The 16,629-nt window shown below is 33.4% G+C and overlaps 1 protein-coding gene across 15 annotated transcripts in view; it reads left to right on the forward strand.

Moving 5' to 3' along the window:
* The window catches only part of NEK1 (NIMA related kinase 1), a 140,886-nt gene that overhangs the window by 61,091 nt on the left and 63,166 nt on the right, over positions 1 to 16,629 (forward strand). For 9 of the 15 annotated variants that reach the window (XM_076010725.1, XM_076010726.1, XM_076010731.1 and 6 more), the window contains 5 exons: positions 987 to 1,037; positions 13,434 to 13,517; positions 13,952 to 14,035; positions 14,482 to 14,559; positions 15,099 to 15,194. In XM_076010725.1, coding sequence (XP_075866840.1) covers positions 987 to 1,037; positions 13,434 to 13,517; positions 13,952 to 14,035; positions 14,482 to 14,559; positions 15,099 to 15,194 — 393 coding nt within the window. The remainder of the gene's footprint in view (positions 1 to 986; positions 1,038 to 13,433; positions 13,518 to 13,951; positions 14,036 to 14,481; positions 14,560 to 15,098; positions 15,195 to 16,629) is intronic. The other 6 variants (XM_076010732.1, XM_076010734.1, XM_076010735.1 and 3 more) reach the window with 3 other exon arrangements.

Raw genomic sequence — 16,629 nt, forward strand, 5'->3', positions numbered from 1 at the left:
CTAACGCTGTGGCAACCATTTTGTCTTTCATTTTGTCCAGAATGTCTTACAAATTGTATTTATGTATAATGCAGATGCTCTTTGACTTATGATGGAGTTATATTTCAATAAATCCATCATAAGTTGAAAATAACATGTAGTTGAAACATTTATTGCACCTAACCTACTGCACATGACAGCTTAGCCTAGCCTGCCCTAAACATGCTCAGAACACTTACAGTAGCCGACAGCTGGGCACATATCTAGCACAAAGCCTATTTCATAATAAAGTGTTGAATATCTCATGTAATGTATTAAATGCTCTGCTGAAAGTGAAAAACAAAATGGTTGTGTGGGTACCCGAGGTATGTTTTCTACTGAATGCGTATCACCTTCGCACCTTAGTAAAGTCAAAAAATCGTAGCGTCAAGGATGTTGTATATAATAGTTCTTAATCTTTTGTGACTAGCTTCTTTCCTGCACCATAAGGATATTCATGAAAGTTGTTGCACATGTAAATATTAATAGCTTGCTCCTCTTTGTTGCTGAGTAAGTAGTATTCCATTGTATGGATGCTCTACAGTTTGTCCATTCACCCATCAAAGACATTTGGGTTGTTTCCAGTTTTTGGTACTTATGAATAGAGCTGCCTTGGTCATTCATTTACAGGTTTTTGTTATGAAGGGAAGTATTTTTTAATAAGTTTGCATTTTATTACTTTTTTAATAAATGTATTTATCTATTTTTAAATTTCAGAATATTATGGGGGTACAAATGTTTTGGTTACATGGATTGCTTTTGTATTGCTTGAATCAAAGTTGTAAGTGTGCCCATCACCCAGGTAGTGTACGTTGTACCCGTTAGGTATGGTTTCGTCCGTCCCCTTCTCTCCCCTCCCACCTGCATGATTTCCGTTGAGTTTTACTTCCATCTATGCACATGAATGCTGATTGGTTAGTTCCAATTGCATAGTGAGTTCATGTGGTGTTTGTTTTTCCATTTTTTAGATACTTCACTTAGGAGAGTGGTCTCCAGTTCCATCCAGATTGTTGCAAAAGGTATTAATTCATTTTTTATGGCTGAGTAGTACTCCATGGTATATATATACCACATTTTATTAATCCATTCATGAATTGATGGGCACTTGGGTTGATTCCACATCTTTGTGATTGTGAATTGTGCTGCAATAAACATTCTAGTGCAGGTGTCTTTTTGATAAAATGACATTTTTTCCTTTGGGTAAATACCCAGTAGGGGGTTGTTGGATCAAATGGTAGGTCTACTTTTATTCTTTGAGGAACCTGCATACTATTTTCCATAGAGGTTGCACTAGTTTGCAGTCCCACAAACAGTGTGTAAGTGTTCCTTTCTGTCTGCATCCACATCAGCATCTATTATTTTGGGACTTTTTGATAAAAGCCATTATCACTGGGGTTAGGTGACATCTCATTGTGGTTTTCATTTTCCTTTCTCTGATAATAAGTGGCATTGAGCATTTTTTCATATATTTATAGGCCATCAGTCTATCTTATTTTGAAAAGCTTCTGTTCATGTCATTTGCCCACTTTTTAAGAGAGTTGTTTGATTTTTTCCTGCTGATTTGCTTGATTTTTTTTGTAGATTCTGGTTATTAGCCCTTTATTGTATATATATGGCATGCAAATATTTTCTCCCATTCTGTAGGTTATCTATTTGCTCTGTTGATTGTTTCCTTGGCTGTGCAGAAGCACTGTAATTTAATCAAATCCCATTTATTTATTTTTGCTGTTGCTGTGATTGCCCTTGGGGTCTTCTTCATAAATTCTTTGCCAGGCCAATATCTGGAAGAGTTTTTCCAACATTTTTTCTAAAATTTTTATGGTTTCATGTCTCAGGTTTAAGTCTGTGATCCATCTTGAATTAATTTTTGTGAGTGGTGAGGGTTATAAATCCCGTTTCAGTCTTCTACATATGGTTATCTAATTTTCCCAGCACCATTTATTGGATGGGGATTCTATTCCCCAGTGTATGTATATTGCTGTCTACTTTGTGAAAGATCAGATGGTAATATGTGGATGGTTTTATATCTGGGTTTTCTATTTTGTTCCATTGGTCTATGTCTCTATTTTTGTGCCAGTAACATGCTATTTTGGTTACTACAGCCTTGTAGTATAGTTTAAAGTCTGGTAAAGTGATGCCTCCAGATTTGTTCCCTTTGCTTAAGGATGCTTTGGCTGTTTGGGCTCTTTTCTGGTTCTGAACGAAGCATAGAATTATTTTTTCTAGATCTGTGAAAAATGATGTTGGTATTTTGATGGGGGTTGCGTTGAATCTGTAGATCACATTGAGTAGTATGAACATTTTAACAGTGTTGATTCTGCTGATCCATGAGCATGATATGTTTTGCCATTTGTTTACATCATCTGCAGTTTTCTTCCTCAGTGATTCATAGTTTTCTTGGTAGAGATCTTTCACCTCCTTGGTTAAATATATTCCTAGGTATTTTATTTTCTTTGTTGCTGTCATGAAAGCATGGGTTTGCTGGGTCATATGGTAATGTGTTTGTTTAGCTTGATTTTTTTTAAAAAGGCTTTTAACTTTGATAAAGTTCAGTTTCTCAATTTTTTTGTTGTTTATGAGTTATGCTTTTATCATCATCTCTAAGAGTTCTGCCTGTCAAAGAGTCATGAAGATTTTTTAGTTTTTCTAAATTTTTTGTGGTTTTAATTTTCACCTTTAGGTCTGTGATCTAGGAAAAAAAGGTATATAATAAAATCCACATAACATAAAATTTGTTACTCTGTTTATGTGTATGTATATGTGTATATATGTGTATATATATGTATATGTACGTATATATGTATATATATGCAACCCAAATTCCTGGGCTCAAGACTGAAGAAAAGGTTTAATTGGGATTTTAACTTGAAAAAATGTAATTTAAATTTGCTTTATCTTAAATATCAGAATTTTGGTTTTATTTGCAACTATTTTAACTGTAAAAGTTATTAATTTGGAGAGGATTATAATTTTTCTGTTAGAATTATATAACAAATACTATCTGTATTTTATCAAATTCAAGATGTGACTGTAAGGTACATTATTACTTTGTATATGACTAGAAGAAGAAAATGTTGCAAACTTATGATACAGTGCTTTTTATCACTTAACCTTTTTATTTTTATACTTGATGAAATACCTCTTTTAGATTTATTTTTTAATACTGTGAATCCATAAAAAGGAAACAATGAATGAAATAAATTGATAAAAGTATTCATTCCTAAATCTACTTCACATTTATAACTTGACTTTCCAATCTTTTTTTTTTAAATCAGAGTCATTGATGTAGTCTCACATAATAATATCCTCTGTGCCAAGTCCATTAAGATTTCAACATTTCTTAAAAGAGTACTTCAATTTGTCTCTGGGATTTTCTCTTAGGGAGTCAACACCTTTCTGCAAGGTTTAGTGCTAGTACTTTCTTGCCTTCATCTGAATGTATGTGGAAGGTTTTCAACAGCTACCAGGGCCTGTATTTCTTTTTTTTTTTTTTTTTTGTCTTCCTGCTGGACTTCAAAGAGCCTGTATTTCTTCTTGAAATAACTTCTCAGGGATTTTTTGATTGAAAATTTAAAGGGCTACAGTTGTCCAGTTGTCACACACACACACACACACAACGACAACAACAACAAAAGTTCATATTTACTTAGGCAATAACACCTGTGTTGCAACTACTGCCTGGCTAACAGTGATTGTAAGATGCCATTGATAATAAAATGCACCCACCCCCATTTCAGAGATGACGTTAAAATGTAAAAAATGTTCATGTTAGAACTGATGAAAGATGGTACAACCTTCACTTCGTGTTTTACTTTTATAGATGTATAATATAAGAGAGCCATTTTTTACAAAAATGGCAGTGACTTCAGCAGTTTTCCAAAGAGCATTTCTTAATATTTTGATACCCTGAAAATTCTGGTGCATCTCGTAATTCTTTGTGGTTCCTTTTTTTATTCAGTTATTAACTTATGTAATTCTCGTATTTGTAGATGGCTTTGCATGTGATTTGAACAGTTTTCAAATATTACTGTCATTATTATCATGAAATCCTTCATTTTGTGCTAGATTTTCAATTTTACTTATCAATTTGAATTAGACATGCATTATATTGTCAGATACTTATAACATCCTACAATCAAGGAAAGATTGGCCAACAGAAACCTTGATGTGATGAGTATGAATAGAAGGTGATATTAAGTGGAATGGAGGTATATGTGGGAACTAATTTTATAGTGGTCACTAATGCTTATATGGCCATTAGTGCATGTTTTTGGGCTGTGGCAAATTTTGGTATTCAATTCAACATGGTAATGGTTGAGATCTTCATGTAACAGCTGTACCTGTAGCATAATATAATAATGGATGTTTATGATAATGACACTAAATCTTCAAGGAAAAAAAATGTCAACATTAGTGATTTAAAGCAGCACATAACATTTTTCCACTGATAAATATTAATACAATTTATTTCAATAATTTGAAAATATACATGTATTAATATTTACACTGTGGCTTGTCCTTATAACCACTAATAAAATCTTCATTTTACTAATTAAGAAATGCAGTCTTAAAGACGTTATAACAGATTCAGATCTTAAACCCAAGATATCCTTTGTGATACTTTTTAATATCACATTATAAATAAACAAGCCCAAACAGTTAAGATTAAATTCTGAGTTTTAAGGATTAACCCTATGGAATTGGCAAACTACTGTCATTAAATTATTTGATCAGTTTATTTTATTCACTGCTTTGGTAAACCACATGAATTAGAATATGGTTTCTATGGCAAAATGAAGTCTCTAACCTGTGAATAAGCATTTGGAACATAAATGGTTTGTAGGTTGAATTTTGGTTTAAAGAAATCATGGATTTCAAAATAATTCTTGTGCTTTGATATGAATTCAAAATTTTTCCTGTACAGGTAGCTGAAATTTTTAAAAAATGCAGATTAGGGAAACTCTAACAAGGAAGACTTGAAGCCAACTATTTCGGTAGTGGTTTTTTGGTTGGTTGGTTGTTTTTTGTTTTTTGCTCTGCCCATTGTTAATTAAAATTACTGAGAATCTAATCCTGACAGTAGTTCTCTGGAGTGGGGATTTTTATTTTAATGTTACTGGTTTTAAAACTGGCCCAGAGTCATTAGTACTTTGCCAAGATCCAGAAGGTATGCCCAGAAGCAGGATGTAAGCCCTGTGTGTCTTTCAGAATTATGCTTTTAGCTATTTTACTAAAATTGTTGTTTGTTTTTAAAATTACATATTAATGTTTGCTTTAATTAAAGTGAAACTTGTAGAAATGATAATGTTATAGAACAGGGATAGGTAAATCTTTTCTGTAAAAGACCAAATAGTAAATATTTTAAGCATTTAAACCATTTGGTGTCTTATGCAACTACTTATCTCTGCTATACTAGTGAAAGGCTAAACAAATGGGTGTAGCTGTGCTCTACCAAAGCTTAATTTTGGAAATCAGGCAGCAGGCTAGATGTGACCTGTTGACTATATAGTTTACCGATCTTTGTTATAGAGTATCCTATATGTAAATTAATTCTTCAACAGTAAGTTGTTTATTTTGAAAAGATTATTTTTTTCAGATTTTCTTTAAAAATTATTTCTTTATTCTTCTAAAATAATGTTGGGTAAGTAGAAAAGAATATGTTTAATATATTAATATGTGTACATTATGAAGCAAAATAATATACTCAGGAGGTAGAAGACTAAGTTCAGTCTGTGTACTCTTCGGTAACTCAAGGACTGGCAAATGTTTTTCTGTAAAGGACCAGATAGTAAATATCCATGGCTTTGCCAGGCCAATAAAGTCTGTCATAGCTACTCAACTCTGCATTGTAACATAAAAGCAGCCATAGACAATGTGTAATGAATGAGTGTGGATGTGTTCTAATGAAACTATTTGTGAACACTGAAACTAGAATTTCATAAATTTTATGTGTTATAAAATATTCTTCTTTTCATTTTTTCTTCACTATTTAAAAATATGAAAACTATTCTTAGCATTTGGACCATACAAAAACAAGTGGTGGGCTGACCTTGGCCAATGGGCCATAGTTTGCCAACCTCTGTTTTAACTTGTTCCTCTGCCTCCTCCTACAACTGATTATATCCTGAATTTTCAATTCATCATTCCTATGGATTTCTTAGGACACTTTTCTCACACATGTATATGTGATTAAATAATATAGTTTCTGTTCTGCTTATTTTTGAGCATTATAAAAATTATACTATATATAGATTAGAACTTACTTTTTTCATTCAATATTGTTTTTATAAAATTCATTCATTAGTCAAGTATAGCTATATTATATTTCATTGTGTGACTGTACCACAATTATTAATTCTCTTAACAATAGTCATTTAAGTTGTTTTCAGTTCTGTTTTTAACATTCTTGTAGATATCTCCTGGTACACATATGCAAGTGTTTTTCTTAGTTATTTTCTTCTGATGAATAACTTAACAGAAGAACCTGTGGATTTTACAAAAGATGATAAAGCAGCATTTTTCCCTTGAGAAATGTTACTTCCCTATTAACTCATCTCATGCTGTATCTACTTATACTAATGAAAAACTTCCTTATAAAATGTTCAGTTCACTGTTAAACATTTCATCCATTGAGACATTACCTAATGAAAGACTCAGTGCACTAAGTGTGTATTGCAATCCTAAGTGTGTATACACCAAACAACCAAGAAGCTTCAAATTAAATAAAGCAAAACTAATAGAGCTGAAAGGAGAAATAAATAATTTCACTGTTGTAGTTGGACACTTTAACACCCCATTCTCAGCATTCGATAGAAATGCTGGACAGAAAAATCAGCAAAGATATAGAATAGGTAAACGCCATCACTAACCACTAAGATCTAATTTATACTTAACTGAACATTCTACCCCAAAATAGCAAAATATGCATTTTTTTCCAAGGACCCAGGGAAAATTCACCAACATAGATAATATGCTGGATTATAAAACCTTAATAAATTTAGAATCGAAACTATGCAGAGTATATTATTTGAACATAATGGAATTAAACTACAAATCAGTAACAGAAAGAATGACAGGGAATTCTCCAAACACTTGAAAATTAAACAACACACTTTAAAGTAATCTGTGGGTCAAAGAGCATATCTAAAAGGAAATTTAAATATATATCTGGGTGAAAATGGACACAACATATCAAAGTTTGTGGGATGCAGCTAAAGCAGTGCTGTGAGGGAAATTTATAGCACTAATTGCATACATTAGAAAAGAATGTCTCAATAATCTAGGTTCCTACCTCAAGATACTATAAAAAAGAAGAGCAATATAGACTCAAAGCAAGCAAAATGAGGGAAATAGTTGAGTGGAAATCAATAGAATTGAAAATAAGAATATTATTCAGAGTTTAATGAGACAAAAGGCTGATTCTTAGAAAAATAAAAATGAAATTGATTAATCTCTAGCAAGATTAGCCAAGATAGAAGAGATAAATCACCAATATTAACACATTTTATACCGCATAGAAATCTGTAATACATACGCCAGGGACCGCACGTTTCTGGGCAAACTGCATGTTATTTAAATCATCACAACTACAGATCATGATGCACTTTAAGTGTTGTTTTTCAATTCTTATAACATTTTTATTTACAAAAACAATTAAACAACTAATTAGCAATTAAAGTTTCTAGTACTTTTTTAACGTATGGTACTGCGTAAAACATTTTCCTCTATGAAGAGGGACCAAACAAAATTTACATAAATATTTAGATTCGCTCCTTTTTCCCTGGGCGGCACAAACTCTGCAGGCTCCTGTAGGAAATTTTTTCTTTCCACTCGCTGGAATAGACGTAGGTTCATGCTGCTTCGTATCACCTGACAACCTTTTGGGTGCATCTTTACGAGATGCTCTCCTTGCACCCTCAGGGGAAGGGCTGGACAGAGTTGTCTCTGGGTCCGGAGAGCCTTCATTGTTGTCATCTGTCATCCAGTCTCTCGCCACCGAAAGCAGAAACTGTTTATACTTCATTTTTGCTTGTGGATTGAGGGCGTTGTACACTCTAAGTGAATTGAAAAGTCCACAGTTTACAAGGTACAGCACTACTTTTTTTGTCCATTTCATCATTTTCCTTAGAATGGAACAACACGAAAGGAATTGATCTGCACGGTCAACGCCTTTTATGTGGGCATTGTATTCCTTGATGCAGGCAGGTTTTACAGTATTCTCTCCCGTTTTTCTATTTTTTTTTTTTTTTCCTGTTGTCGAGACAGAAGCGTCATGGATCGTTGATATCATTTGGACAACCCACTTGTCTTTCCATGCTAGGAGAAGAAATCGCCTTTTCTGGAAAATATTATGTCACCTTTCTTCATTTTTGATGTTTTCATTTTCAAATTTGGCAGTAAATATCTCCCTAATGGACAAGACAGTGTGTTGACATAGTCTAAGGTCCTTAACAGATGTCGCGCAAAACACAAGAAAACTTGTGAGCAGTACAAAAGGTGTTAAGAATGAAACAAAAGATATCACTACAGCTCTTATAGCAATTAAAGGGTAATAACACAATTTTATACTTATAAATGTAACAACTGACAGGTAATTAACCAATTCTTCAAAACCCACAAACTTATCAAAACTTAGCCAGATGGAAATAGATATCTTGTAACCCTATAACTATTTTTAAAATGGAATTTGTGATTAACAAGCTGTTGAAAAAGAAATTAATACCCAAAAATAAATATATATTGACAATGAGCAAGTAGAAACTGATAGAACAAACGCAATACCATTTATAGTTGCTCCAAAGAAAATGAAAACAACAAATAAAACATACACAAGATTTGTGCAAATAAGATGACAAAATGTCTACGAAAGAATTCTAAGACCTAAACACTTGGAGAGGTGCAATATTTATGAATTGGGAAACTCAACATAGTAAAAATGGCAATTCTTTTAAATTGATATGTAGGCTTAATGTAATTCCTATTAAAATCTCAGAAAAGTTTATATATAGAGAGAGACAGACAGAGACAGAGACAGACAAGCATTCTAAAATTTGTGTGGAAGGTGAAAGGCTTTAAAATAGCCAAAACAATTACGAAGAAGAAAGTGGGAAGAATCACCCTTCCTGATTTTAAGGCTGAGAGCTTCACTAATCGAAACAGTGAGTACCGGTGAAGGAATAGCTACACACATCAGTAGAACAGTGTGAGTACTGGTGAAGGAATAGCCACACACATGAGTAGAACAGTATGGAGAACCCCAAAATAGATCCACATAAATATGTCTCCTGGGTTATTGACAAATAAGCAAAAGCAATTTAATGGAAGAGGAATAGCCTTTTCAATCTTATTGCTGGAAAGACTGGACATCTGCAGACCAAAAAAAACCTTGACCTAAACCTTATAAAATAATTAACTCAAAACAGATCATAGTCTTTAATATAAAATTGTAGACTGTCTAGTAAAAGACAGAAGAAAATCTGCAGGCCTAAGAGAAGGCAAAGAGTTCTTGGATTTGACACCAAGAGCATTTATGTAAAAAGGGAAACTTAATAAACCAGACTTCATCATACCAAGAAATACTGCCCAGCAATGAAAAAGAATGAACCATTGATGCATGCAATACCTTGGATGGATCACAATGTAATTATATTGAGTTGAATCAGTCAATCTCAAAAGTGTATATATATGAGTCCATATGTGTAAAATTTATAAAATATAATTACAAAGATGGAGAATAGTGGTTGGCAGGGGTTAGGGAGGGAGCTGAATGTGGCTATGAAGTGTTATGGTAATGGCACAGTTAATTGTCTTGATTATGTTATGCTTACATAAGACTATACATGATAAAATTGTATAGGGACACAGACGCAGTTGTGTGCGTGTGTAGCTGGTGAAATGCTATGATTTGTGTCAGTTTCAGTGTCCTGGTTTCGATAGCGTGCTATAGTTATACACGATGGTGAAATCAGCAGAGGCTGTATGAGGAATGCATGAGACATTTCTTTTCACCTTTCTGTGAATCTGTATAATATTTCCAACTACAAAGTTTTCTTTAAAAAACTTCCAAGTAACTCAAATTCTTATATAATATTTCTCAAATACCACAAAAGGAAGAAGAGTCTTTAGCCATACTCAGTTTATCACCATGCTTCTATAACTTTGTAGATACACCCATACGTCTTTTCAGAATTCATGTCGCATCTTTGCCTAGTGCTGCTTATTTCTTACTTTCCTTCACTTCCCCAACCTTCTGACTGCTGTATATCCCCAAAGCTCAAATAACTGATAAGCTAATGCAAGGACCTCCTTGAAGAGGGAAGGAAATGAGTGAGCAAAAGCCTTTTGTCAGGCTGGAAGAGAAGAATGGCAGGGTGCATGTGTATATAGTAATACTTTTTTGTTCTGGCACACCGATGAAGTAGGTGGTAATATGCTCAGACTTAGAGCAAGTGTAAGACGTTTTGCTTAAGGTCATTGGTATATATGTGGCATTGACAAAAACATGAACTGACAGACTTCAGAGTCTGTAGTCCATGTTCATAACTGTCACGGACTGCGCTGCCACCGTTATGATGCGCTCTGATGAGTGCTTCTGTGACAGGTACATATAAAGGGTGGATGGTATGGTGGGTAAGAGGAGGCACACTTAACTCACTGGAGAAAGCTTTTAGCAAGGCTTTCGTGGGTGATATGTGTGATTCGAGTTTTGGAAGATAAGTAGAGTTAGCCATCTTAAGATGATGAATGAGATCGTGGCCCATAAACCATAAGCAGGTGTCATGGCTGGAATGCAGGATTTATGTTTGAGCAGTGGAGAGATGATACTAGATCACAGATGGCCTTATCTGCCATTCAACAGAATGTGGATTAAAGTGTGAAGATCATGGAAACCATTGAAGGGTTTATGTGGGGTTTGATCTGAAAGAGAATTTTAGAAAGGTTATTCTGAGTGCATTGTAAAGAATAGACTCGGAAGATATGAGACTAACGGTAAAATAAGTTAGGAAGCTCTTGGGGCAAGGGAGAAAAAAAGTTAGGAAGATCTTTTGGAAATCTATGAGTCAAGAGAACCTGAGCCAAGGCAGAAACTAGAAGCAGATAGAGTTATCAGGAGATAGAATTTGTAATTTGGCCTTCATTTTAATGTGGTAGATAAGAGAGAGGCAAAGATAACTCCCAGCTTGCTGACTTGGGCGGCTGATTTTGATCAAGAACTAAGCTAGGAATAAGACCATGTAGTAAATAGAATGATAAAGTAAGATTAATAACCTGTTTGTTTGAGGTAGCTTTGCTGCTTAAGAGTGGAGTTGCCCAGGTGTCAGTTTATTATACACAGAGGCCTGTAATTCAAGAGAAAGAGGCTACCAGGTTGGTTTAGATTTGGGAACTGGCAACACATGTTAAAGTCTGGAATGAGAGGAGAAAGGGGAGCAGGAAGTAAAACTCCAGACAATACTGACATTTATCAACCAGCCAAGGAAGGGAAAAGCCTGTGAAAAATGGTGATGATTGGAAGAACCAAGGAGAGGGGGCCGTTATAAATAATGAAAGAGAAGAGAGACATTTTTAAAGATAGGTAAATTATGGTACATTTATATATATATGGGAGAATGTTATAAACAGTATATAGTCATATAGTATATAATGTTTTTAAGGAATACTGAATGAATGAGGGAAGAGACTCAGGATATAATTGAAAAAAGTCAGGATAACTAGTAAAATCCCAGTTTTGTAACAATAAACATGAATATATTTATACATATGATAGAAGGAAATTTAGAAGACAATACCTTACAATTTTAAGTTTCTCAGGTGACAGAATTATAAATGTTTCATATTTCTTTATTTTATAAAATTTCCATAATGAATGTATATTATTGTAAGAGAAAAAATACCTATGTAAATTAAGTGGGTTCCGTCAAAATTAATTTCTAGAGGAAATGTTAAGTGCAAAAATTGCTCAAAAGGATCCATTTCATTTATGAACTAGGAGGTCATTGGTGACTTTAGAAAATTTTCAGAGTCATAATGGGATCAGAAACTAGGGTTAAAAAAAGAATGGATTACCTCTATCCCTTTTTAGGGAGAGGCAGAGAAACACACTGTAACCAAAATGTCTAAAAAAAAATTTTTTTGTTAATGGGAGGTGAACAGGTGGAAGGGGAGAAGGGGAAGGGTACGTACTTTCATGATGGGTGCAGGGCGCACCACTTGAAGACTGGACACGCTTGAAGCTCTGGCAGAGCCGGGTGGGAGGGGGGCAGGGGCAAGATATGTAACCCTAACAATATTTGTACCCACAGAATTTGGGAAAAAAATAAATTAATTAATTAAAAAAAAAAAGAATGGAAAGCAGAAAATGGAGATGATGAATATAAAAAGTACCTTTTCAAAATGCTGACAAAGAAGGGGAGGTGGTGAGGAATAAAAAATTACGAATCTGGTACACTATTCTGGTGACAGGTACACTCAAAGCACTGACAACAGCATGATACAGTTCATCCATGGGACAAAAGACACTTGAACCCCCTGAGTCTATTGAAATTTTTTTAAATGCAAAAAAAATTAAAACCATTAACCCTTTGTACTCGGCAACACAGTTAGCAAAAATTATAGAGATTAAAATTACTCTTTGAATGTATCAGTAATTTGAAATATAAAAAAATCCAAATAAATAAGTTTGTATGAAAAGAAACTCCAGTTTTTTTATTCTACTGCCACGCTTTGTAAAATCTGGGGTATTTAAAAAATTAAATCCTGAGTAGAATAAAGGAATCAAGAAAAAAGCAAGTGAGTGCAAAGGGTTAAGAAAATAAATAAAGGCATTAGACAGGGAAGTGGGACCAAGAATTTTTTTAAGTTGAGAAGAACTGGAAGCATGCTTGTTTGTATGCTGGAGGAAGAGAAAGTGGATTAACTATGTTAAAAATGAGTCGGTTTGTGTTGGGTATGATCGTGTGCAGTGTAGTAACAGGACATGCCTGAGTGAATTTGATTGAGATCTTATAATTAATATACAGCACATTTGTTGAATTCAGAAACAGTGAGCTCAAATATTTTACTATGTGTATAGTGTGAAAATAGACACATGTAGAAATCAATTGGCCCTTTGTAGAGGAAAAATTTAGTTTTTCATAACCCCCAAAGCCGTTGTAAAAACCTCTTTATTTAAATGGCTAATAAAAGCATAACTGTTCTCTGTTTTGAATAATTGGGGTTTAATTGCTTCCTTCTGTTCTCATTGAATATGTTTGTCAGATTGATACAAGAAAACGCCAGGGTTTGTTATCATAGTTTATCAGCTAGCAATGGTCAGTATTTGCCAAAAGAAATAAAGCAGCGCCTGGATCCTCCTGGGTAAGATGATGATGTAGCCTTAGTCATTCTTTAAACTTAGTACATTAAATGATAAACAGGGAATCCTGCAAAACCTGGCAGCTATGTATGGAGGCAGGCCCAGCTCTGCAAGAGGAGGGAAGCCGAGAAACAAAGAGGAAGAGGTATGCTTCCCGCATGCTCGCCACCTCCGCCACAGCCATTTTTGAGTTTATTGCCTTCTTTTCTTGCATGGTTTAAATTCTTAACAATTATTTGAAGATTTTGTAGGTCTATAGGGACCTGTTAATATATTTTCACTGACATACTGTGTCATAATTTTGCCCCATAACTGCTATTCGGTATTCTGAGTTCAATTTCTTTTCTTTTGATAAAATTAAATATTTGTAATTATAATGTATTTCTTTTCAGAAATAAATTGCTCTAAATTAAACACTTGAAAGCTAATATTATATTTCCATTAACCAGATTTCAAGACTTTTATTTCTTATATTCAGATTAACACTTTTTCTTAAATTAAAAAAAAATTTTAGCAGTAAAGTTGTTGATGGTTTCCCTTTTAAATTATTATTTTGAGTTGTTTTTTTTCTCTTTGTAGGTTTACCTGGCAAGACTGAGGCAAATAAGACTACAGAATTTCAATGAGCGCCAACAAATTAAAGCTAAACTTCGTGGTGAAAAAGTAGGTTAAAAACCAATTTTTAAAAAAGGAATGATATTATAATAGATTAAGATTAAAAATTCTGTGACACTAACAAAAAAATAAAAACTGATGGAGACATTGCGAGTTCAAAGACCAGAAAACTACACATAGGGATAAAGCAAATATTTACATGATTTAAAATTGAAAAGCCCATTTGTTCCACAGGAATTCTAAGAGGAAGATATAACTGGTATCCATGGAAGGATTAAAGTGTGCTTTACATCATTCGTTTTTTTTTTTGTTCCATTGTCCATAAAGGTTGGTAATTGTGGAGAGTTCAGTTGCAGCTTTGAGAGAAAATTAACAGCATTGAATGATGTCCCATTTTACATTTGTAGATTTTTGTTGATTTATATTATCTTTCACGAAGCTCTGCACTGAGTTTGATGGCTCTATCCTAAGTGATGTGCTTGCTTACTTTGTAGAAAGGAGCTGATAGTTCCGAAGGACAAGAAGGAAGTGAAGAGGCTGACTCGAGGCGCAAAAAAGTTGAATCACTTAAGGTATAGACTGGAAATGACAAAGATTTTCTTAGAGACAATTTGAAGCTGAAATAGAAAATTGTGTTCTTACTTTTCACATAGCTAAGTGACTTTATTCTCTTGCTTTAATTTTTCTTTCTCCTCTGTCACTTTTTGGATTATAAAAAATAGTATTTTCTTTCTTTATATCATATTTATGAAGAATAATTTGATGAAACCATGGCATAAATACATGAAACTATCACATAATCTTAAAAAGAAAATATAGCAACCTTAAAAATGAAAAATATACACATAGTCATTTCTATAAATATAAATGAAATCCATGTATAATTATTGTTTTAATTTTTGTTTTCACTTAACAAATATTTATTGAGCACGTACTTTGTGTTGGGCCTGGTTTTAGATGCTAGGATATAGAGTGAGCTTACATTTTTATTCTGGAACCACACACACAGTTCCTTTTTGGCTAATAAGTAAATATCTTTATAGGCATGGAAAGAAAAAACCCTATGACCTTCTTTCTGGTAACTAATTTTGTTGATTGTTTTTATTTTCAGGCCCGAGCAAATGCACGTGCTGCCGTTCTAAAAGAACAACTAGAGCGAAAGAGAAAGGAAGCATATGAGAGAGAAAAGAAAGTGTGGGAAGAGCATGTAAGAGTCACTCCTGATTCTTAATCTTGGTCTTGTTGATGTTCTATCTCTTCCTTGGTAGTACATCAGCGTTACAGTTTTGTCATTCTTTTCTTTTGTTTTTTTATTCTCATTCTCCCTGCCCTCTTGCCGTCTCGTCATCTTGCCCTCTTGCCCTTCTCTACCTCTCTCTGTGTCTCTCTGTGTAGGTCTTTCTCTCATGCATGTTTAAGTGTGATATATATGGAAATTAGTTGAGTGTTTACTTTGAGGTGAGAACCTAGTTTATTTATTTTTAAATTTTTTATTTACTTATTGCCAAGTAGCTAATCAAAATCCTAGTATCATTTAATAACTACATCTTCCTTTTGCCACTGATTTATAATGCTACCTTTAAGATTTATTAAATTCTTATACATACCAGTGAATGGATCTATAGCATATATGTATCAAGCTGTATTTTTCTGTGGGCTTTCTCTTTTGCTATGCTATTATAGTGACTCACTTTATTAGTAATTGTAGATATAGAATATACTTTAATTTCTAATAGAATTCTTTCTTCATTTCCCCTTTACTCCTTTCTTAAATTTGTTTTTCTTAATTATTTGCTTTCTTTTGCTTTACCAGATAAATTTTAGGGTAATTTTTATTCCATTTTTCAAAAAATCCTATTGGAATTTTGATTAGAATTATATTAAACCTGCAAACTAACTTAAGAACTGACATGTTTATAATAGTTTTTATACAGGAACATGTTAAATTTCTACATGTTTCTTTCTCATTGTTTCTCTTATATCCCTTATACAATTTTGATCACTTTTTACACATACCTGTTATATTTCTTATATAGGTTATTTCTATGTAGTTAATAATTTCACTTCTATTTTTAAAATGTTTCTTTGTAACAGAATATTGTTAATATTTAGAGAAATTTTGGGTTTTCGCTTATATCTTATGCAGTGAGTTTTCCTATTCTACCAATTTTCAGTTAATTTTCTGGGTTTCTAGCGTGCAGTTATATCACTGGCAAGTAGTCATGATATACATCATATTAACAGTAATTCCTATAGTTTATTGTAATATAGTAATTCCTATAGTTTATTTATACATTATAATCTTTGTATTGTTGACCCTTAAACAACACATGGATTGGGACACTGACCCCCCCCCACACATACACACAAAAATTCACATATACTTTTGACTTTCCAAAAACGTCCCTACTAATAGCCTACTGTTGACCAGAAGCTTTACTGATAGCATGAACAATCAGTTAACACAAACTTTTATGTTACATGTATCATATACTGTATTCTTAAACAATAAAGCTAAAGAAAAGAAAATATTAAGAAAATTGTAAGGAAGAGGAAATATATTTAAAATTCCTTAAGCGGAAGAGGGTCGTCATAAAGGTCTTCATCGTCATTGTCTACGTTGTGCAGGCTGAGGAGGAGGG

This window comes from Microcebus murinus, chromosome 15 (assembly GCF_040939455.1).
Source record: "Microcebus murinus isolate Inina chromosome 15, M.murinus_Inina_mat1.0, whole genome shotgun sequence".
Lineage (NCBI taxonomy): Eukaryota > Metazoa > Chordata > Mammalia > Primates > Cheirogaleidae > Microcebus > Microcebus murinus.